Raw genomic sequence first — 23945 nt, 5'->3', positions numbered from 1 at the left:
TGGGAACTAAACTGGAAAGATGGAGAAAAGTACTGGAAGAGAGAGGTATGAGACTGAGCAGAAGTAAGACAGAGTATATGTGTTGCGCAGTGGGTGGCAGCCAGGAGATAGATCTGGAGCTGGAAGGAAATGTCATCAGGAAGGTGAGAGACTTTAGATACTTAGGTTCGACAGTGGAAGAAGATGGAGGAGGTGAGAAGGAAGTGGGATGCAGGATACAAGCAGGTTGGAGGAACTGGAGGGAGATGGCTGGAGTGTTATGAGATAAGAGGGTGCCGATCAATCTGAAAGGCAAAATTTATAGGACAGTAGTGAGGCCAGCTATGACATATGCTATAGAAACTGTGGCCCTGAGGAAAAATAACATTAGCAGGATGGAAGTAGCAGAGATGAGAATGCTTAGGTGGATGTGCGGTGTGACCAGAAAGGATCATCTGAGAAATGACTATGTCAGGGGAACAGTGAACGTTACGAACTTAGGAGCGAAAATACAGGAGGCAAGGTTGAGATGGTTTGGTCATGTGATGAGGAGGGAGGACGAATATGTGGGAAGAAGGGTCATGCAGATGGATGTGCAAGGAAGGCGGAAGCGTGGGCGGCCAAAGAAGAGATGGAGGGAGCTGGTAGAAGAGGACTTGAAGATGAAGAACTTGGATGTGGTGACAGCCCAAGACAGGAAGGTGTGGAAGAGACTCATTACAAACAGCACTTAAGTGGGAGAAGCTGCAGAAGAAGATTATTGTACTGATTTTATTTTGGGTACATAGTGGCTTTTTGGCTCTAATTATTACTGAAAAAAGTGTTTATTATTTGGAATTCCTTTTATAGAACTATATCTATCCATACAGCAAATTGCCTTGGCTCTACTTTTCAGAGTTACCATAATTCGAAGAAGACTAAGTAGCCTGGTGTTAAATGGGTGATGAGAGTATCTAATATAGATATATCGATCTATATGAGAGTAACTGTATCTTATTTACCAAGGTAAATAAGATACAGTTGGTTGAGATGGCTGGGCAATACATTAAATGGTCTGGGAGTCATGTAACCAAATCTAAAATATATTATTTATGTATCTGATCTAGACTTCATGGTTGAAAATATCTTTAGACCACCCATGGTACAAAATGTACATGGTACTATAGATTTGCTAATAACCTCTCATGGGTGGGAGCAACATGAAAAAAAAAGAAAACTCTACCTGAAAAGCCTTGACAACTTTTGATCTGATAGCTTGAGCCCAAGCTGCCTGTTTTCAAAAAAAAAAAAAAAAAAAAAAAGTTCATTAGGAATAAAGGAGCTCCACCTACTATTATTTCCTTTGAAAAATAAAAAAGTCTCAGAGGATTTTTTTTTTCACAAACTCTTAGGTGGTATGGTTACTTAAACAGAATGGGAGTGGAAAGGTTATCAAAATGTATTTTATGCTAGGATTATGGGTAAAAGACTCACATGTAGAGGAAAATCAAAATCTAGATAGATTGACTGACGATTAGACAATCTAATTGACTAACTGATTGTAAGATCTGATTGTCAAGCTGACAATCAGATCTTACAATCTTAAAACTGAAGCCCAAACTGGTTGTCAAGCAACCAGCTTAGGCTTCAGTTAGATTGAGTGTCAATCTAATCGACAACCTTTGGAAGACAAAGTAAGATCTAACAGCAATGGATACTTCACAGGTAATATTAATGATAAATAAGAATTCATAATTTATTTGATTTATTAATTAATAATTATTTGATGCTAAGACTCGCATGTATAGAAAGAACAACATCTAGATTAGATAGATTGCTAACTGATCAACTGATTGTAAAATCTGACTGTCAAGCTGATTAAAACCAGAGTGAGCAACCTTAATTGTTAGTACTATCACTGTTAGTATTATTTTCATTGGGTGTATGGGATACTCTGTAATGATCATAATACTATCACTCCTTATTTTGATTTTTAAAAAAAAATGCATTAAATGATTGAGCAAGCAATAAGCCACTCTAGTATGCACCACCAATTACTACTTTAGAAGACAAGTTCAAAAATATATCATGAACTAACAATTCATAAGATATTTCTAAAAATGTTTTTATTAAATGTCTAAATTCATTATATATAGGTATCATTATTAAAGTAAACATAAAAAATTCTCTTCTTTACTATTTATAACATTTGTTGAAAATCCTTTCAGTATGCTCTTTCTATAAGGATTTATATAAAATAATCACTTTGCAGGTAATGAAAAGTCTTCTAGAACTTCATCCTCAATATGCCTTTTATAATACTCTTCAAAATTCTCACCCAACTTCCTTAAGTCATTTTCATCTTTTAAAACCCCTCTTGGAAGAAAACCAAGTAGTTTTATAGCATGTTCGCGAAGAAGACGCTGCCTCTCTTCTTCTACAATTTGTTGCCTATATTTCTGCATTTCCTGCTCTTGCTTGAAGTCATCCATTTCTTTTTGCCTTTCTGCCAGTTTTCTTAATCTTCTGTCTTCTATCATTTGCTGAACTGCACGTTTATGCTCAAGCTGCTTCATTCTACGTTTCTGAGTCGTCAATATGTCAATTCTATCATCCTCAGCAAGTTTTGCCATCATCATTTGTCTGAATTCATCCTCTTCCTTCTTTTCTGATTTAAGACGCTCTGCATGCAACCACATCTGCATTTCATAAATATTCTTCAACTCCAATTTTGCACGCATGAGTCGTTCAATATTTTCTCTTTCTTTTTTTCTTTCAGCTTCTTCCTTTTCTTCAACAGCAAGCTCTGTTCGCAGCATTTCTTCTTTATTTCTCCTACTACCAAGTTCTTCCAGAAACTTGGAAATCTCTTCCTGAAATTTACTTCGAGATTCAACTTTGGACTGCAGCATCTCTTTTTGCTGCTTTACACGCATATCTTGAACAGCTAAATACTGCATGATCTTTTCATTCTCATTGTCCATTTTAAGTTGTTCTTCTCTTTTCCATTTCTCCTTTGTATCTTTAAATTCTTTAATAAATTTCCATGTCTTCCGTTGTTCTTCATATCTTCTTTGAGTTTCTCTCAAGTCGTCTTCAATTACTTTTTTCACAATATCATCAATCATTATCTTTTCTTCTAAAAATTCAAGATACTTTTTCTGATGTTGTCTTTCTTTTTCTTCCACTTGGTCATCTAAATCTTTATGATATTTTCTCTTATCCTGAAATTTCAATTCTTCTATACGCCTTGCATCTAACTCAGCTGCCTGACGCTTTGCCTCCATTATATGACTTATTTCAGTTTCTTGGGCTCGTTCTTTTAATTTTATTTCAGCTTTCTCTGCTAACTGAGCACTCCTTTCCTTATTGACGTATGCTGCTCGTAATTTCGACTCAAGAGCTCTTAGTTCTGGACTGTTTTCTCTTATTTGTTGCCGAATTTTTTCTGTTTTTATTGCTTCTAGTTTTTGTCTTTGCATTTCTTTAGCTAAACGTTCCGCCTGCTCTTGCTGTGCATTTATCAGCTGCTTTCTCTGCTCCTCATGGCACAGCTTATCATACACCTCCTTTTCTTGTCTTTCTGATTCCAGTCTTCGTATCATACGTAATTCATCCATTCTTTCTTCAGTAAACATATTTTCTTTAAGCACTTTATCCTGTGCTAATTTCTTAATTAAAGTCTCTTCATTGAGCTCCTTTTCTCGATGCTTAAATAATTCCAACATTGTGATGGTTTCTTAAAAATCTGAAATAAAAAATGTTCTTTTATTATTGTTTTTATCACATGCTATAACAGAACTGTATGTGATCATGTAAGTGAAAACACAATATGTGTGTGTGGGGGGGGGATTTGAAATGTTTTATATAGCTGCTCTAAAATTCATATATAATGAATATTTGGACATGAATATTTCAAAGAAGGCATGTAGAATAACAAGAGTTGAGAAATACTGCTGATGATTGGATGAACTGAATTCAACTAGAGCAGAGATTTGGAATGATGGTAATATGAACAATACAGGCAATGGTTTGGTGTGAAGCAGATCAAATCTGCTTCACACCAAATAGATCATGCTATTTGATCAGGATCACGTGAAGAAATGTGAACTGCATAGGTCTTATGAACACAAGAAATATTATCAATAAGGACGATTCCAAATTTGTGGTTAGAAAGCACACAAGAGGAGGGAAAGAGAATTTAGAGTTACTGGAAAACACCTTTCTTAAATAGCATGTGATTGATAGGACATACAGTGCAAGAATATTAGATCTAGTAATGGCATCTGAGAATTTGTCCATAAATAATCAGATTTTTTCTTTTTTTTATGTGTTTCTCACCCAGGAAAGGTTGTTAGTAAACTTATAGTATATTTGTACCATGAGTGGGCTAAGAATTTTTTTTTCCCATTTTATATCAGTTTTATATATATATTTTGTAATTTTTTTTTATTTATGTTTGCGTAGTCCAGAAAACCTGCTCTAGAGACCAAGCATAGAACTTTTTCAAGCCACTTCAGGCCTCCAATAAGTGGTACAGTGGTCTTATCACACAGGGTGATGAAATTCATTTTCCACCTAAAGACAATCACAAACATCCATGTCCATAGTGGAATATGAACCCACAACCTGTTGGTTGGAGAGCAGGTACACTAACAACTCGACCAACCAGGCTGGCTAAATATATTTTAAAAAAAAAAAGAACTAAATTTAAAGTTAATAAGTTTAATACAATATGCTATTACTTTATAAAGTTGTTGTTATTATTATTATACAGGTGTCTCCATGAAGTCAAAAGACTCATCACAGAAGACCCACACTAACCATTATTCACACATACCTGTCATACTTTAACTTATTCACCACAGGGACACTCACAACTACATCTGGCAATCTATTCCACTCATTCACCACTCCCCAAGCAAAGAACCTAATCTGCACGCCCTTACTAACCACACTCTTATCCAACTTCCAGGGGGGGTGACCCCTTATTCTCCCCTCTACTCATGTACTGAAAAATTTCTTTTCTGTCAATCTCTTGGAATCCATAAGTTTCTATCATGTACCCTCTTCTCTACCTGCAACCCACACACCTGCAGTCTATACTCATAGAGGGCAATCAATAGACCTGTCACCAGCTTGGTCATCTCTGAATTCTCTACACTACCTCTTATCTCCAAGAAACCCAGGTGACCAAATCTAGGCACATAGTCAAGATGCAGCCAAATCATTGCCTTATAAAGAGGAATAATAACCTCTTTTCAACATCCAAGTAATCAACTGAGCTATTCTTCTAACTTTTGCAATATGTCCTCTCAACTTCAAATCTCTATCCACCATCATATACAAATCCCTAGCCTCATCAATTTCCTGCAATCCAGTACTTGACATTGAAAAACATTATCCCTTGCCCACAACGCCAATTTATTTAAATCCTCCTGCAAGATATCTACATCGCCTTTATCAACCATTGCTCACCCCAGTTTTGCATCATCAGCAAACAAATTGAATATTCCCTCTTAAATCTTCTGCTATATTATTATTATACAAATTCAAGAGTAGTGGCTGTAGTATACAGCTCTGAGGGACTTGACTAGTCACCCTCATATAGCTTGATTCCACTCCACCATATACTGCCCTCTGATGTCTGTCTGTCAGCTGCCTTTCTCCCCTGTCCAAGTTTCAGTGCAAGAAATAGGATTGTACTAGTATTCTGCCAATGTTTTCTAACTTCAATGATTATTATTATTATTAATATTGTTATTAATATTACGTGACACCTCCAAGGAGTCCAAACACTCATCGAGGGAGGGCGCTTACTACACCAACACTATCCTACTGTCTGCCACCACTAGTATTTTCACAGACAATCACAAACATCCATGCCCATGGCAGGATTCGAACCTGCAGCCTTTTGGCTGGAGAGCGGATACGCTAACCACCATGCATGCCAGCTTGGTTGGCCGGGATGCTGGAAGAAATGCTGAAATATCAACTCTCAGCAATGACCTAATATAAATGGTCCACCTACTCACCAGATAATCACTTGCATCCTTCCAAAACTCAGCCTTTTCTGAATTAGTTCTTCTTCATGTGTATTGTAAATGTCAGTTATCCTACTGATAACCCATTCCTAGCCTCATACCAGTGCAGTGCCAAACGAGAGATGGATTTATGATTTCTGTTCTTTCTTTCCTTGGTTGGGTTACTGTTGTTACTCTCCTTATTCAAACACCTACTATGCCTAAATTACTGAAAACAATTCTTACTAGAATTAAATCTTTCATCCTCCATTCCACTAAAAATCAAACACTGGCCAAATCTAAACCTTTTTTTTTTTTTCCAACAAGCATCATGTTGAAGTAGTCAGCAAAAAAAAAAAGAAGAAGATCATAACTTCATACAGAAATTCCAGCTGGTGTTGCTGGCTGCAACTAGCAAAAACTACCAAAGGCAGAATAAAAACTTGCAACCTCTACTCTTCCATGCAAACATTGCTGCAGATAGTAAAGAAATTAACTGTTGATTACCTTCTTAATTATTTTTGAAAGAAACTAAAGACTCATTTCCTAGATGAAGGCAATGAGTATTTAGTTTGATCAAAGTGTTAACCTCTAGGCAATTCTTCTCCAAATGCTGCATAGATGACCCAGCAAAAATTACCTTCTATATCAAATATAATACACTTGATACGGAAGACAATAGAAGTATAATACACTAATACACTACTAGCTCTTTTTATTACTACTACTCTACACCTATATTCAACTAATTTCAAAGGAGGGGAACAAAAGTTGCTATAAGTGGATGGATTTTTTTCTCTCGTTGTTTTCACTGCACTTCAGGTGGATGGTTTCCTTTCTTCTCATTATCTAGCAATTATCAAAGGACCCTATGGTCCAATACTTTCACTAACCATCTTCCTGCTATACATGTTACTTTCTCTCAGTGATTTCAAATCATATATTTAATTTGCTTCAGTTTGACTAAACTTGCAGTGATCAAATATTCAAAGCTTTAAGATCTTTATAGCTAAAGCCTTATTCAAAATTTTGGTTATTAAGGAGCTCATGTCAGTGGTTAAATTCAGCCGGGAAGCTCCAGGGCCCGGCCCCAGATCCAGAACAGTTTTCTGTTTTGTTACTTTTCTCCCTTTATAGCAATTACCATTATTGTGTTATCATTCAACAACTGTTTACAGTTTTGAATGTGTATATAAAGTCAATATCAACAGTCACCCAATTACAAACGTATGATGAAAGAGACAGGGAGGTTTGGAGCTTCCTGTAATGCATTATCTTGATGCGATTGACAAGCAAACATTATTGCAGCATAGTGTAGCAGAATTTAGACAGACTCGTAGCAATATTTTGTCTTTTTTGGTTGGCAACACTGTCAGCAACAGTCAGTAACTATGTATTAAAGGGGAAGGGTCTAAACAATGCCAACAAAGGCAACTTAAAAACAAAATTTACGAACATAGAGATACTAAATATCACAAAAGTGCAGAAGCAATTATTAGAAGTAAAAGTGAGAACACACTGTAGACGAACAGAACTCTTTAGCTCACGAAATCACTTGCCGTGTGTTTCGCTGCATTATCATATGACTGTCCTCAGCATTTGCTGAAATCAACTTTGTAGTCCTTACTTAGGATAATCCACCACCATACCTGCCATACATTCACCACTGTGATTTTCCAACTCTAGTAAAGTCAGAAAACGTTCAACAGGTAAACCATCTTCACCAGGTGATACATACCTTACCATAACAGTTAGTTGATCCACATGGGAAAGATCTGGCATAGAGTCCACAGACAAACTGAAGTAACCTGCCTTTCTCAGATCATCCAAAATTGATTTTCTTACTTTATTAGACATAAGCTGGATCAATTCATCACATACTGTCTTTGACAAATATGAAGGAGACCCAGCTCCTCTGTTTCCATGTTGTTTTATGTGATTGGAAAGAAATGGATCAAACTTAGCAAATCAATTCTAACAAACCAAGGTAGTTGCCATTATTTCGCGATTCAAAAGTTTCATTGTCTCCCCTAAAAGCCAGACCACGTTCTGCTAATGTGCATATCACTGCAACAACAACACACTAGCACATTCCTCCAATAAAGCTGTTCTTCTTTTATTTGTTTCTAGTCCCGAGTCTAAGGTTTGACAATGCAAACCTTAGACTCGGTTTGCCAAGTATGTAAGCAAAGCTCTTCTATGATCTTCAAAGTGTTCATCACTTTGAATTGCAATGGGATTTCACCAGTCAGAAAATCCATCAGAAGCTAGTGCTGCTGCAGTTGATGTTGAAAACAGTTTGCAGATAAAGCAATAAATACAACCTGTTGGTGAGTACACAAGCCATTCCCGATCGTATACTTCAATTAACCTTCCTATTCTGAAAAAGACCTTTTGAACAATATCTAACATGATTTTTGAATGAAGAGTTTTCAAATGGACCGTTCCAGTGCTGACACTCTGATGGACCTTTTAAGATCCAGCATGAGAGTTCATCCTGTGTGAGGACACCCCATTGACCAATATCACAGAGTTTCGTGAATTTTTTTGTTTCAACTGTAGATGTCGGTTCTCCAATAGCAGCAACGCTCACACTGGGATCAGTTATAATATTTCCATCAGCTGAGATTCCAGACGCTATGATCTCAGAGACAATAGGCTGCTCTCCCTGGGTCTGTGGATCATCTTTCGTTGCTGCGGTGAAATATATATCAAGTTTTGTTGCTTTTTTTAATTCGTCTTCAAGCTGCTGTTTTCTTTTTCTTTTCTGGTATCCACTTACAAATGTTCGCTTCATTGTATGGTCGGAAATGGAATAACAAAAGTAAATGCTAGAAAATAAAAGATTACAAACATTTTCTAAATAATGATTTTAAAAAGTAATTAAAAATTATTTAGGTATTAAAGATAAAAATTTTAATTAATATGTTTTTGAGAGGGAAAAAAACTTCCTGAACAAGATTCTTCCGTGCAATCAGCCAGAATTTATCAATCAACTCTACAACATGTCTCGGCCCCAAGATTGGGGCCGCCCCCTGGCTAGGGGAGAGCATGCCAAACTTCGTTAGTAATTATAAATACATATTTTTATTTATATCGATTTTAATGATGTTTCATTCTTGGGGTGGGGGAGGGAGTAAAATAATATTACATACACAAACACTTACCTTTTCAAAATGTATTTTTCTTTTTCAATTTGTTTTTTTAATAAATTTTAACTTCACTTGAGAAGACACAGAGAAACAGAGAGTAAACGAATTGGTTGCCGTTCACATTTTAAAATGTTAAATAGAAATTAACATTTTAAACTTTTAAAAAATTATATTTATTTTTCTATTTTGGAACTTTGTAGTTTTAATTTTAAAAAGAATATAATCTTTAATTCTTTTATATTGTTCTATTATTCCCCTGGGGGCCTTTTCTCAGTTAAAGTAGGGTAAGTCGAAAGACAATGACCTTGGGGCAAGCCCACTTGGAAGGACTATTTAAGATTAAGAGTGGTCAAAAATTATTGGATAGATACCCTTTGAAGTTAGCCGACATTTTAAAAACTCTCAAATAAATGCTTTTGAAAAAAAAAAGAAGACAAAATATCTCAATCACTTTTACAATGCGCCAAAATTATTTTAATGTTATATTTTGTATATTTAAAATTATTTAGAAATTATCATTGTGATATGTCTGGCTTCATTTGAGTGATTTTTCTACTAATATTTTTTTTATCAATTTTTATATTTTTTTGTTTTTTTATTTGAGGCTCCTGCAGATTGCGAGGCCCTAAGCTGTAGCTTTTTTAGGATATACGTAAATCCGGCACTGTTAGCCTGTTTACTTTAAGGAGAATTGTTGAACTAGATTGGATAATTTAAGATCTAAGTTAATATTGCTGAGAAGTATTGAGTTGGGAAAAAGATTGTTGTGCTTAGTGTTAACTTTATTCTACTCTAATTAGCATGAATAAGTTGTTTTGGTTGTCAAATAACTTGCCTGATTCCTATATGCCAATGCACCTTCTCATAAAAAGACCGAACCTGTGTGACCTATGGAGATAAGCAGCCACAACTGAAGAATAGAGTATTGCATTGCTTGATATAATGATAAGTGTAAGAGATATTTCCATGCCTTGCAGAGTGTTTTTTTAGGAAGGATCAGGGGCGCGCTTGCCATATGTGCGATGCACACAGGCACCAGGATAGTAAAGGTGCCAAAGAGGAGAAAATACTTAAAAAAAAAGTTTTTTAAAGTGATTTTTTTATTGGAGGGGGGGGGGATAGGAGCATCAACTAAAGCTTTGTGCAATCTTTTGCACACAGGTGCCGGACACTACTGGCGCACCCCTGGGAAGGATATTTAAGTCTTATCTGTGATTTCTGATGGCGCAGTCATAATAAATAAATAAATTTTTCAGAAATCAATAAAGAAAAACTCTTACTGTTTAGACAAAGGGATTGTCTCCAGCCAGAGGCAATCACAAATTGTGAATTAAAGTGAGAAAGTTTTGGTATTGAATCAGGCAGTTATAAAATAAAAGAAAACTCTCTTTGAGAAATTTAAAATTTTGAGAGTTAAATGGAAGGTGAAATTACAAGTAATAGTGCAACTATGGATAATATTGACTTCTTTAGAACCATAAATCCTCAACTTGTCATTCCGCAATTCTCTGGCGAGGAAAATGACGATGTTTTGGCCTTTTTTTTTTTAGCTTTGTTGACGAATTGAGGAAGGTTGGAAGATGGATTGACTTCCAACTACTTATCTTGTTCAGGAGTAAACCGGTCGGAAAGGCCAAAAGCTTCTTGTACTCGTCCCCAATTTTAAAGGATACCTTGGAGTACTCGAGGTTTAAGGAAACCTTGATTTCCCAGTTCTCCAAAGTAATAAGTCTAAGCCAAGCCTTATGGAAGTTGCAGAAATGTGTACAGAATAACAACGAGAATGTAATTGAATTTTTTAACAGAATACTGACAATCGCAAGGTCTCTGAATATATCCGAGGAGGAGAAACCTCACCTTGAGTGGTTAACCTTCCAACAGTTTAGGTCTGGAATATGCAACAAATTAAAAGCGGTAATGAACAAGAGACAGGCCAAAAATCTAGAAGATTGCTATAGATTAGCGAAGGAAAAGGAGAGAAAGCTAGAGGAGATTTATCACTCCTCTTCCCTAAGACAAATGCGCTTCATGGAAAAAATCAGTCCCCCTAATAATAGCACACAAAATGGCAAGAAAATCATCAACCAAAATTCCTACCCACAAAATGCAAAAGGGATTCCAATCGCTCCAGATTCGGAAGTAAAGTTCAGAGCACAAAGAGAGAGAGCATGAGGGATCTCTGAATCATAAGCAATTAACCCAACTAATAAAATCGGAGGTACAAGCTCATCAGGAGCATATGCTCAAAAAGCTGAGCAGAGTGGTGGACTTGTCAATGAAGCTTAAGGCAAGGAGCAAATCCGATGGCCATCCTAATAAGGAATTAAGAGAGGAGAACTGGTCTAAGCATAGAAATCAAAACAACAGAGGAGCTAATGATTGGTTAAGTTAACCCCACAATCCTTAGTGCACTCCCTGAGGCATCAGATGGTCAAACCCAGTCAACAGTGCCCAAAACCTATAAGATGCAAAGTGTGGCTTCAGCAGATGTGAAAGGGAAAATTCCCCTAACAATTGTGCAGGGTTTGATTGATGACGTCCCATGTGAAGTTTTGCTCGATATAGGAGCCCACATTTCCATCATTCCTAAGTTGCTATTTCTAAAGTTAGATAGTATAAGTTTGAGTAACATCATTGAATTAGCAAGGCCTGTCAAAATAACAGGGATTTCTAAGACAGTTCCTCACGTCAATGAAAATAAATATGAAGCTCTCCATGCCGTGTTTTCCTGTAAGTCTATCACATGAACTGTTAGTCCTTCCCGAGACTGCAGATACTAGCAATCAAATTATACTGGGTCTCGATTTCTTGGAGAGATACCAGTTTATGTGCAATTTTGCTGAAGGGAAAATATCCCTTTGTGGGATAGAATACCGGCCCAGTTTCTGAATTGGGGAAGAAGAGGAGATGAGTGAAGTGCTGGAAATTGAGGTAGTGAAATCAGACGAGGGACCTTATAACTGGAAAGAAACATTGTTATACAATGCCACCAGTCTGACAAATTCAGCGGAGGAAAGGAACGAAATAGAGAAGTTCTTCTCTTTAATATTTCAGCGTTTGACAAAGGCGTTCACCGAAGAAATCACCTCATTGTCCTGCACTGACAAGGTCGAGCGTGCAGTCCAAATTACTTCTACTTCCCCGGTGTATGTAAAGCAGTATCAGACTCCCATCAAACACATGGAGAAGCTGCAGAGACTATTACAGGACTATGAAAGGGCAAGCATCATTGAGAAATAGAACTCTCAATGGAACAGTCCTTTCCATATTGGTGGAAAAACCCAATGGTAATTTAAGGTTTGTATTAGATCTGAGGGAGGTGAACAAGGTCACCAAACCTATTGACTTTCCTTTATGTAAAACTGAAGAGCTGTTGATAGGTCTAGAGGGAGCAAAGTATTTCTCGAAGCTGGATATGAACTCGGGCTACTTTCAAATTCCCCTTAGGAAAGAAGCCAGAAAATACTTTGCCTTCACTAAGATGGCAGAAGTATCAACTCTGTAGACTCTCTCAAGGAGCGAGAAACTCAGCCATGAGCTTCCAATCTCTAATGAACTCGATCCTATCAGACGTGTTGGGGAAGGGAGTCATATGCTTCCAGGATGACCTATTGATATACTCCTCAGACTTGAGAAGGCACAAAGAAATTCTATTATGTGTCCTGAATAGGTTAGACAAGGCAAGACTCTCTTTAAAGTGCTCTAAATGACAGTTTTTCTTAAGGGAAGTCTAGTACTTAGGACATGTTGTCAGTGAAGCTGGGATAGTCCCAACCCTATCTAACATGACTGCCATTCTAAAGGCCAGGGTCCCAACAACTGTGAGACAGATTCACAGATATATAGGAATGGTTAACTTCTATAGGAAGTTCATTTCTGAATGTTCCAAGTTAATGGAGCCCATAATCAAGCCCACAAAGAAGGAAGCCAGAAAATACTTTGCCTTCACTACAAGATGGCAAAAGTATCAACTCTATAGACTCCCCTCAAGGAGCGAGAAACTCAGCCATGAGCTTCCAATCTCTAATTGGAAGGTCAAGTTTCTAATTGGGGGGGGGTCAAGTTTACATGGGGGGGAAGAACAGCAGTGTGCATGACTCCCTAAACCTTGCCCTGACTAGGTCACCTGTTCTTGCATACCCTAGGTTCAGAAAGACGTTCTACCTCTCGGCTGATGCTTCTCATGACACCATTGCCTCGGTACTAGAACAGAAGGATGGGGGAGATTTCAGACCAATAGTGTTCATTAGTAGGAAGCTTTCATCCTCTGAACTAAACTACTCGGTAATCGAGAAGGAGGCATTAACCATAGTATTCTCTCTTAGGTAGTTCAAGTATCTGTTGCTGGAACAGCACATCATCCTAAGATCGGATCATAAACCGCTGTCTTTTCTGTCATCTATGAGAGGTAACAACCAGAGGATAATTCAATGGACTCTGGAACTACAGGAGTTCAATGCTGAAATCAAATATATCCCTGGGAAAACAAATGTGGTCGCTGATTATTTGTTTAGATCTTTAGACTCCGACCATGAGGAGAAAACAATTTCAGGAGAGGAAGGTAATACCTCTATAAATAAAATAGAAAGTGTAGAGGAAAATAGGAAGAAGCCCCCCCCCCATCTCCAAATCTGGGAAAAAACCCTTATCATTGAAGCTCAGAAAATGGACCCCCACGTGGAGGGAACTGTATCAGAAAGTGAGAGGTGAAATACAGGTATCCCTCAATTAATGCAGTTAATTAATCCCTCAATGTCGCCATGTATATCAAAATCGCGTTAATCAAATCTAATAATCAATGGTAAAAAGTACAATTCATCCCTGATCGATTACTGTACTAATAGTTCGTTTTATATGGTGCTCTTTTAGGAAAGATAAAAAATGAATGCAAAGTAAATGTTTAATAAATACTTGTACCTACATTAGTTACTGCAATTTTTTTTTTAATCAAAAGAAGTTATAAAGAGTCATTTGAACAATTTTAGTTTTTTTCTTATCAGCATAAATTCTACGATAACAAGCAAAATGACTCTCCAGACCTCCGCAAACAAACATTCTTCAATTAACATCTGAATCCATATCCATTATTTGCTGCTTAAGCGATTCTAAACTGCGAAATATTCCGTCCAGTTCTTTGACTGTTATTTCCTTTGGAACCTCATCTTCACATTCCTTTTGTTCGTCGTCTTCATATGTGCATTGTTCAATTTCAAGAAGATCATTGTCACTGAAATCTTTTTAATGTGAATCCAATAATTCTTTAACATCTTCTGCATCAACACCATCAAAGCCGAGGTCTTCACCAATTGCAACGATTTCTTTGACCACGTTGTTCATAGGATTTTGAAAACAACCTAAGTCATTAGCGCATTCTGGCAGAAGATTTTTCCAAACAGCTTTCATGCAACTAGAAGATACTTGCTCCCACAAGTCACGAATGTTCTCAATTGCGTGTTTAATGTTAAATTTTTTCCAAAATTCGTGGAGCATAATTGTTGTTTCTACTGCCTTCGAGAATGTCTTTTTAAGAAAATAGGCTTTGAAAGTTGCAATGATGCCCATGTCCATGAGTTGTAGCAATGATGTCGTATTTGGTGGGAAAAATAAAACTTTCACATTCTCACACAGATCATTAAGAGAATTTGGATGACCACGAGGCTAACAGCATCGTGGCATGAGCATGATTTTGCGTGGTAAATTTAAAGGCATGTTAATCAAAACTCTTGCCGCGTATATCAAGGGATTACTGCAATTAATTTCACTGTGATAATCAAATTCGTGTTAAGCAAAACCATATTAAACAAGGGATACCTGTACTTTTAGATTATTCCTTCCTTAATTCATTACATATTGATGAAGACAGTCTTCTATTGTCCAAACAAGACGTTGTAGGAAGATGGAAGTACAAAATCCTGGTCCCTGCAGTCATGATACTTTGGGTGCTTCACACCTTTAATGATTCCAACTTAGCAGGGCATCAAGGATTTGATAGAACATGGAAGAGGGTGAGTGACAGATATATCTGGAAGGGAATGAGAGATGATGTTGCCTCTTATGTGTCCTCCTGTCACTTGTGCCAACAAAAGTCTAACATTGGAAGAAAGGCACTGCTGCAGCCATTTACAATCCCAACCCATCCTTTTTCAGGCAGTAGCCATGGACATTATTGGCCACCTTCCCACTACATCGAAGGGAAGTAAATATATTCTTGTGAACCTAGAGAACATAGATATGTTCTCTAGGTTCCCTGAGGCCACTGCAATGAGGGATCAAACGGCCAAAACTGTAGCCAACAAACTTTTTAAGTTGGTAATATCTAGGTACGGGACGCCTCAGACACTCCTATCGGATCAAGGTTCTAAATTTACAGCTGAGATCATGTGTAAGTTGTTAAAAAATAAAAAAATTGTTCACCATCCCTTATCACTCCCAGGGAAATGGGATGTGCGAGAGACTAAACAGGACGCTAAAGCATACCCTCTCAAAATTAGCAAACAGTCAGATTTCTAACTGGGATGTTTATTTACCTCATACTCTGTTCACATGTAGTACAGCCCTTCACTCGGCAATCAGAGAAATTATATTCTTGGTTTCTTCACAACTGGGCTACTTGTATATAGAGGCTAATGACTTCACAAGCAAAGTTTGTTTGCTTACACTTGAATAAAGGATAAAACCAAGAATATAATTTCTTGGCATCTTTAATTTATAGTATAACCAAGTGAAAAAACTTGCAACACTATCTCTAATCCAGAATATTTTAGTAATAATGTGCGACACCTTCTTACTTGTATTGCTTCTGGGTCTGGCTTCCACTGATGAGGCCTCAAAGGTCAAAACCAGTCTGGGTAACAGCTCTTCCCATAATTCATAGCATCATACTTGTCCATAAGGATATGTGTGTTGCCTTATGAGATACTAAGGAAAGTGATGTGAAGTCATTAGCCTCTGTATACAAATAGCCCAGTCGTGAAGTTACTTCATGCACAAACTTTGTTTGCTTACACTTGAATAAAGGATAAAACCAAGAGTATAATTTCTTGGCATCTTTAATTTTTAGAATAACCAAGTGAAAAAACTCAACATCAAACTCTGATGAGATCTCAGTAATTCTCAATGGCTTCTTTTCCTGAAATTATTTTAAAAAAAGCAGTCTTCCATAATTCATTGTAGTCATTATAATTAAATTAAAAAATGGATATTAACACTATCGGTTATGTTCGTACTGCCAAACTTACTTAGATGTTAGTCAAATTGAAAATAAATAAATAAATAAATAATGGAAATAAAATTTAAAAAAAAAAACCATTTCAGAATAAAATGTTACTTACCCTCAAATTTTAAACCTAGATGGTCTCCTGTAAATGCACTTTTTGACAAAGTCTTCTTAAACTGCACACAGTGTTCTTTCCTTTGCCTATTTCTTCTTACAAAATATGAAAGGTCTCCACAATAAAAATTTACAGATACTATAGTAATGCTGTATTAGGATCATCCTGCAAATGGTACTTTTTTTAATAAACAGTTTCTTTGTTAGGATCGCCAAAATATTTAAAAGTATCGTTTACTTAAAAGAGAGAAAAAGATACAAGATATAATTTCTATATAAATAATTAGCAAATCGGTATAATGATGATACATTAAACATCACAGGTCACCATACATAACTAACATAAGATTTCTGTGATTCGATTGAAATTAGATTATGATTAAAACTGAAAACTGTGGTGATAATTTAACATGATACCACATGGAATTCTAATCAGTAAAGTGCAGCACATGGGGATAGATATAGGGTTGGTGAGACAGATAAGAGGACGGTTTATAGAGAGAGAGATATCAGAGAGTAGTTTATTCAGAAGTAGAGTCAAAAGAAGGCATGTGACTAGTGACATGCCACAGGGTTCCGTTCTTGGACTGTTACTGTTTAATTTGTTCATTAACGATATAGGAAAGGATCTGAGAGAAACTGTTCAGTTATTTGCCGATGATTTCGCAGGATGATTTGAATAAACTGTCAAAGGAGAATGCATGTCGGTTTAATGTGACAAAGTGTAAGGTCATGCATTTTGGGGTGAAAAGATTATCAGCTGTATACCACATTAGAGGAACTGTACTCCAGGAAATTGATGAAGCTAGAGACTTGGGAGTGTTAGTGAATAAAGAGTTAAAGTTTATGGGAAACATAGCAAAAGTGGCTAAAGCAGCTGATCAGATCACTTGGTTACTGAAGAATACTTTGTCAAGCAGAGACAAGCAGGTTATTGTTCCTCTTTATCAAGCCTTGATAAGACCCCATCTTGACTACTGCATGCAGATCTGGGTGACAGGGTTTCTTGGTGATGGGAAGGAGGTGGAGAGAATTCAGAGGCAAGTGACCAAGTCGGTAACTAGTCTATGGAATGAACCTTACGAGAACAGGTTGAAGATTTGTGGGTTACAGAAACTGGTTGATAGGTGGAAAATGGATGATATGATTGAGATATTCAAATTACTGAGGGGTTTTTACAAGATTAATCAGAAGAAATTTTTCAGAACAAGTGTGGTGGTGGGAGAACCAGGGGCCATCCATAGAAACTGAGTAAGAGTGTAGTTAGAAAGGGTGTTGGAACTAGGCTTTTTGCTTGGAGAGTGGTGAATGAGTGGAATAGGTTAGCAGTGTGTTGTGAGCGTGACTGTGAATGGTTATGAATGGAGATCAAAAATGGAGATATGGATGGTTGTGAATGGAGATCAAAGCAAAGTATGACAGATTTTGGGCAAATGCTGAATAGTTACTGACATGATGTTTAGGCCTCCCTCGATGAACTGAAGACTCCTTGGAGTTGCCCATAATAATAATAATAATAATCTAACATCAAAACGATAATTTATCCCTGCTAATTTTGTAGTGGAGTGTCATCACTGGTTTATAACATAATGATAGATAATAGAGGAAGATGTTAATGAAAAAGGGGAAAAAATATTCAGTCCTATCCTTTTCTTCTACATTACAAAACTATTGTATGATACTTTTTTTTTTTTTTTTTTTTTTTTTTTTTAATGTTGAGCCCATACAGGAGAGGTTGGTTGATCAACCTATAGTACATTAGTACTGTTTACGGGTGGTAGGCTGGGAAAGGAGGAAATTGATTAGATTTGATTTAAATGACTGTATATTATATTCCTTAGCAGGGGAAAGACTGTTCCCAGGCCCGACTCTAGGAATTTTGCCCCCCCCCCCAGTTTGCAGTCCTCATTTTTACTAATATCGACATTACTGGGATCGCAATTAGAAGTACTTGTCATGAGCTCAGAATTTTTGGTTTCCGTCCTTTCACTTATTTTCTGTTGTACTACATTAGCTGCTTCAGTTTTTATTCGTTTGTGATATTCTGTTAGTTTTTTCTTTTATCAGACATATTGGAACGTGTCAAATCCTAATAACTGTATCAAAAAAAGTATTATTAACAATCGCTATGCAACTGTCTTTATGTATTTTGATTCTATTTCTTTAATTGGTTTACTCTTAACCAATTATCTCATAATACTCTTAACCAATTATTATTATTATTATTATTATTCCTAATACCTCCAAGGAGTCCGAAGACTCATCGCGGGAGGACACCAACAACTATCTCTACACCTAACCTCTACTACGAATCATCTCCATCAACGCCATCCACCGCCCACCTCCAACACCACCACAACAGTAATTTTTGTCTGTAAATTGCGTGTGTTCTGAAGATTATCTCATAATGATTGTTTGGTCTCATTGATTAAATGAGATTTACCTCAGGTCAAGGTCAACTTACGGCCAACAACGGAATCGGAAATAAATGCAAGATAGGTGTTCTGCTATTGTCGTCTGAAATGAACACTGACAGTGCAATATTAAATGCAACATAATACTGTATTATTTTAAATGATTATGATTTTTAAAAAATATACAGTACAATGATGTTTTATTATGTAAAAATTTAACTGACAACATCCTGAAGTCTGGTTTCAACAGAAAAGGAATAAATGACTTTTTTATTATTCATTTTTCGTATACTTTAAGCCAATTTTGCTGCCCCGGTGCAAATGTACGTGTTTCACCGTTGGTAGAGCTGGCACTGACTGTTCAGCAGTAGCAGGGATCGAGTAGGAAGAGAAACTTGTTCTGTGGATTTCAAGGTGCACTGTGAAGGGATGTTGAGCAGCAGCTGCACATGTTCCAATGAGCTTAGTACTAAGTGGGGGAAGTATTGATGTTATTTCAGATGAATATTTCCCATGGAAATATTTGTAGAATACACATATTGCAGAAACCAAATATCTCTGAAAAAGTGGTGGGAGTGAGTTGGTAAGAGATGGGTTATTAATAAGTCCAATTGTTCTCCTATGTATTGAGTCAAGCATTTTGAGAGAGCTTTTAGGGGCCCCACCCAATATGTGAGAGCAGTATTCAATAGCTGGGAAGATTTGTGATTTGCATAAAGTTAACAGCTGTTCATGGATGAAGTAATGTCTTGAGTGAAAGAGAAATCCTAGGTTTTTTTAGAAGTTGATTTACTGATCACAGATGAAATGGGTAGGAATCACTCCCGCTTCTTTAAACACATGTGGTTATGGCTGTACTTTTAAATTCTTTTACCCTCAGCCAATGTCAGCCATTATCATGGATAGCATACTACACGTCAATATGTTCATACAAGAAATGCTACCGAACACAAAACATTCTTATAACATATACTAGGTATTTGTTGTGAAAATAAGTACAATATACACAGTCTTGTCATATATGCTGTTATAACTTCCACACGCACACACTGCTCTGCACACAGAGCCCGCTTCAGTTAGTGGTGCTGCGTGCAGCCAAGATTCATATATTTATCAGCAGAGAGAAAGAGAGAGGAAGATTATCAGCAGAGAGAGAGAGAGAGAGAAAGAGAGAGTTGTTTAGTTGTATGTGTTAACATGCAGCGGTAGATTATGAGAACCATGGAGCTGTAATAGCATTTCACAAGGCTGGAATGCAGCCATTTTCATTTCAACAAGTTAAAAACCCTCTGAATCATTAGGATGTTTGTATATATCAGACTATTAATTGCTATAACAATACAGAAGATGTATCTGACTGTCAAAGAATAGGTCAGCCATGCTGCATTAGGATGCAACAACTTGTGAGGGATGTGAAGGCATGCCTCTGCCATAATCTTGTAAGAACACAGAAAGTGATGTTGCAAAAGATGTATGTTTTGCAGAGAACGATATCACATGTACTAACTGATGACATGGGGGTGAGAACCTATCGTCATTCTACTGGACACTTTCTAACCACAACGCATGCAGATGAGGGTGATAAAATCAAAGGCAATTCTCCAGCAGTACACAAACAACAGACATGTATATATCCTCTTCAGAGATGAATGCTTTTCACCACTGAAAAGTCATTTAACTGCCATAACGATCATGTATATGCCCAGATGGTGCAGCACGTGCCATAGCACCCAAGATTCAGAGGTCACCACCCTGCTCAGTGATGGTTTGATGGGGATGACACACATCGGGGGGGGGGGGTATCCAAGTTGTATTTCTACAAAAAAGAAGTCAAAACCTCCACTAAGGTGTATCAAAACACAGTGCTGGAACCTGTGGTACAGCTGCCGAACAACACCTTATTCTACAGTAGACCTTCCAACAGGACTCAGCCCCTGCACACAATGCAGACCACACAACTGTGGTTGGAGCCAAATGTGCCCAACCACATATCTTCATATTACATCTGATTAGCTATCTATAAATTCCAATCTGAATCTGTTAGATTTGAAATTGTGGTCAGAGCTTGAGAGAGTAACCTGCAAGAAACAACATCCCAGCATCAGCAGTCTGAAAGTGGGTTTGAAATGAGCTGTGGCAGCATTTCCATTGGATGTTGAGCATGCTGCTATCAATACATGCCTAAGGAATTTAGACGTGAATGAAGGCAAAAGTGTGTGTGGGGGGGGGGGCATTTCGAACATCAAGTGCCGCTATATGCACATTATATATGGGGTTTGTATGTGCTGTTCAAGTTGTAACAATATTAATGGCTGGACTAGATATAAATGCTAAAATAATATAACTTATTTCCAAATAAGAATTTTACACAATACAAATCGAAACAGTGAGGCATAAGTCAAATTTATCTGCTCTACCTAAATCCGTAAAAAAATTACAGTACTTGTGTAAGAGGTGAACAACAGAAATATAAATTAGCTACACATACAATGAAGCAAAAAAAAACTCCAGCCAGTTTGAAATGAAGTGATGTGCAATATTCATAAATTTCGATATCATTAAGTTAACAGAACAGGAAATTATTACACATGATCTCACACAATATCACGCTGTAACTATGGAAGCAAAACGACACCTACTTATTTGAAAGCGACAATAGCTAATATAAAATCAAAATTATTTCACAAAAATTATATTTATTTGACTATTCATATTCGCGAAGCACTCACTCTAAAGTTTTCGACGAATACTTATTCGCGAATAGCCAAATACCCTGGTGTATTCTCCAAAAAAATAATAATAAATATGGTACTGTACACTAATAACTGAAATCTTTTCATGCAGTGCATTAAATCTTGAACGCAATAAAATACATTCCATTCCGACGCGACATCCATGAAAGCAATAAAATAAATTATTCTCCCTTAGAATATTACCAGAGAAGACTGCGGTACGGTATTACACATACTTCTTGAACGAAAATAACCAAAGTGCTGATAATGAACGATGATTCTGTATAGACGAATATGATAACAATGATGAAAAGTGGAGTATTCAGCAGGATGATGCTTGGTTACACTAATTCAGGCAAGCCATCCAAGCCTATCCATGGTTCATTGGCAACTTTATGATCAATGTATTTATAATTTTTGGAATACCTGGAGAAGACCGAAATTAACATGGCATAAAGCCGTTAGAACTGCAGTGGACTTTTAAACCTGTTGGCATATGCAAGGGTTTTTCTTTGAAAGAGAAGGGTCTTATCCATGAGGATGTCGTTCCGTCTGGAGTGCCGAAGAGAAGAAGAAAAGAATAATAGTTTTTTGATGTTTTAATCCTGAAGATCCCACCAGTTATATTTTAGGTGGTGAAACTAGTAGGTATATTGTACTTGATGATGCAACTAACAAATGACTATGCTTTATAACTGAACACATCGACAAGTTTGACAAGAGACCAAGTACTAAGCCCTGTAGTACACGCCTATACACCTGCCTCCTCTTGGACTCAACTTCTCCATAAAGCACTCGTTAATATTTGTGCATCGGCTACCCTCTAATCCAAATCACCAGATTCATGGCCATCCCCATTTGCCCCAATTTATGCGAAAGTTCTATGTGGCATCCTGTAAAATGCATTAGCATAGTTCAGCAGTAGCAGGGAGTACCCATTTCCCTTATTCAACTCCGTTCTTACTCTACAATAAAAAGTAAGAAACTTGCCAAGTGAAAACTTACCTTTCATTAGCCATGTTTCCCTTATAAAGTATTATATTACTATTCATTCAGTTCTGAATTCTCTCTTTCACCAATTTTTCTAATACCTTAACCAATACTGCTGAGATACTGACTGACCTAAAACTTGCTAGTTCTGTCTTGGAGCCTACTTTATCCAGTGGGACTCTTTTACTCTCTTTCTCTTCCGTTGGCATCTCTCAGTATTGATGACTAAGTTAAACAGTTTGGGCAGAGGAGTTAGTAATTCCCTTTACATTCTCTCAAGACACGTACCTATAGGCTATATGCCATGTAATCCTATGGACGTGTTCTCACCAAGGTTCTGCAATATTCTAAGCACTTTCATTTCTGCAACCTCTATTCTTCTATCAGACATTATCACATCTGGCATTGCGAAGACACCTAAATTGTACATCCTCATTAATTCAACTACTTGGTTTGGCTTTGTTACCTAACAACCAGCAGCAACTTTTAATCTTATCCTCCATATTCATATTTCCTTGTAATGGCCACACAGCAAAAGAACTTGTTAGGATTTATTTTGATTTTATTAGATAGATTTTTCTCTCGTAACTAGTTTTGGCCTTCATTGCAATACATGTATTCCTTCTTACTTGTACCTCATACTACTCATCGACATGCCTTTCACATTTTTCCTTATATTTACTCCACAACTTTGTCTACAACTCTCCTTAATGATGCTACATGTCTAAACAACACATATCTGACTGTATATTTCTACCTCCGGATAGACAGTCTGATCTTAAATCCTGTGATAAGACTATGTCTACGAATTAGAGTGGATTAGAATCTACTTGGCTGGTGTAGAAGTCAGGATCTTAAATTCTGTGATAAGACTATATCTACGAATTAGAATGAATTGAATCTACTTGTTTGGTGTGGTAGTCAGGATGTTGGAGAAGATAGTGAAAACAAAGATTCAGAACTGTGTTAACAGTAGCAGAATTCTTTCTAATATACACAGTTATCACAAGGCGATGAATACATTACTAGTAGTTAAATTGGAACAATGGTGTTGAACAGTAGATTAGCACTGGATTGGAGATTGGCTGTCTGATGGGTATCAGCCGTTTGTATACAAGGGGCAGGGGGGCTCTTACGAAAACTAACCAGTTTGAAACAGCTGTCAGGCTAGTGAAACTTTTTTAAAATGGACCAATAGGAGGGGTATATAAGGACGCTTGGCATAGCGATCATCTCTCTCCTGTACTGTAAGGTCCGGCTAGGGCAACTCGTAAATATCGGCGAGTGTATTCTCGTACGCTCACTGGTCAAATTTCATACGAATCGTTTATAGTTTCTATATTCGG

The 23945-nt window shown here is 37.0% G+C and overlaps 1 protein-coding gene across 2 annotated transcripts; it reads right to left on the bottom strand.

Moving 5' to 3' along the window:
• Nucleotides 1-2067: 2067 nt before the first annotated feature.
• Nucleotides 2068-21651, bottom strand: LOC150094650 (meiosis-specific nuclear structural protein 1-like). 2 transcript variants are annotated; one of them, XM_090411228.1, is made up of 3 exons: nt 21607-21651; nt 16465-16629; nt 2068-3706 (listed from the first exon to the last, which is right to left on the bottom strand). In XM_090411228.1, the coding sequence occupies exon 3, from the start codon at nt 3684-3686 to the stop codon at nt 2220-2222; it is 1467 nt and encodes a 488-aa protein (XP_090267354.1). In that variant the 5' UTR covers nt 3687-3706; nt 16465-16629; nt 21607-21651; the 3' UTR covers nt 2068-2219. The 2 variants fall into 2 exon arrangements, with proteins under 2 accessions (XP_090267354.1, XP_090267353.1); XM_090411227.1 differs by lacking the exon at nt 21607-21651 and adding an exon at nt 21295-21428.
• Between the last annotated feature and the right edge of the window lie 2294 nt (nt 21652-23945).

This window comes from Typopeltis vanoorti, chromosome 21 (genome assembly GCF_054136105.1).
Source record: "Typopeltis vanoorti isolate ZY-2024b chromosome 21, IOZ_Tvanoo_1.0, whole genome shotgun sequence".
NCBI lineage: Eukaryota > Metazoa > Arthropoda > Arachnida > Uropygi > Thelyphonidae > Typopeltis > Typopeltis vanoorti.
This window is presented reverse-complemented; position numbering and strand designations above follow the sequence as displayed.

What these genes read in the sequence shown, in the direction of transcription:
- LOC150094650 (XM_090411228.1), bottom strand. Translation starts at nt 3,686, where the DNA reads ATGTTGGAATTATTTAAGCATCGAGAAAAGGAGCTCAATGAAGAGACT.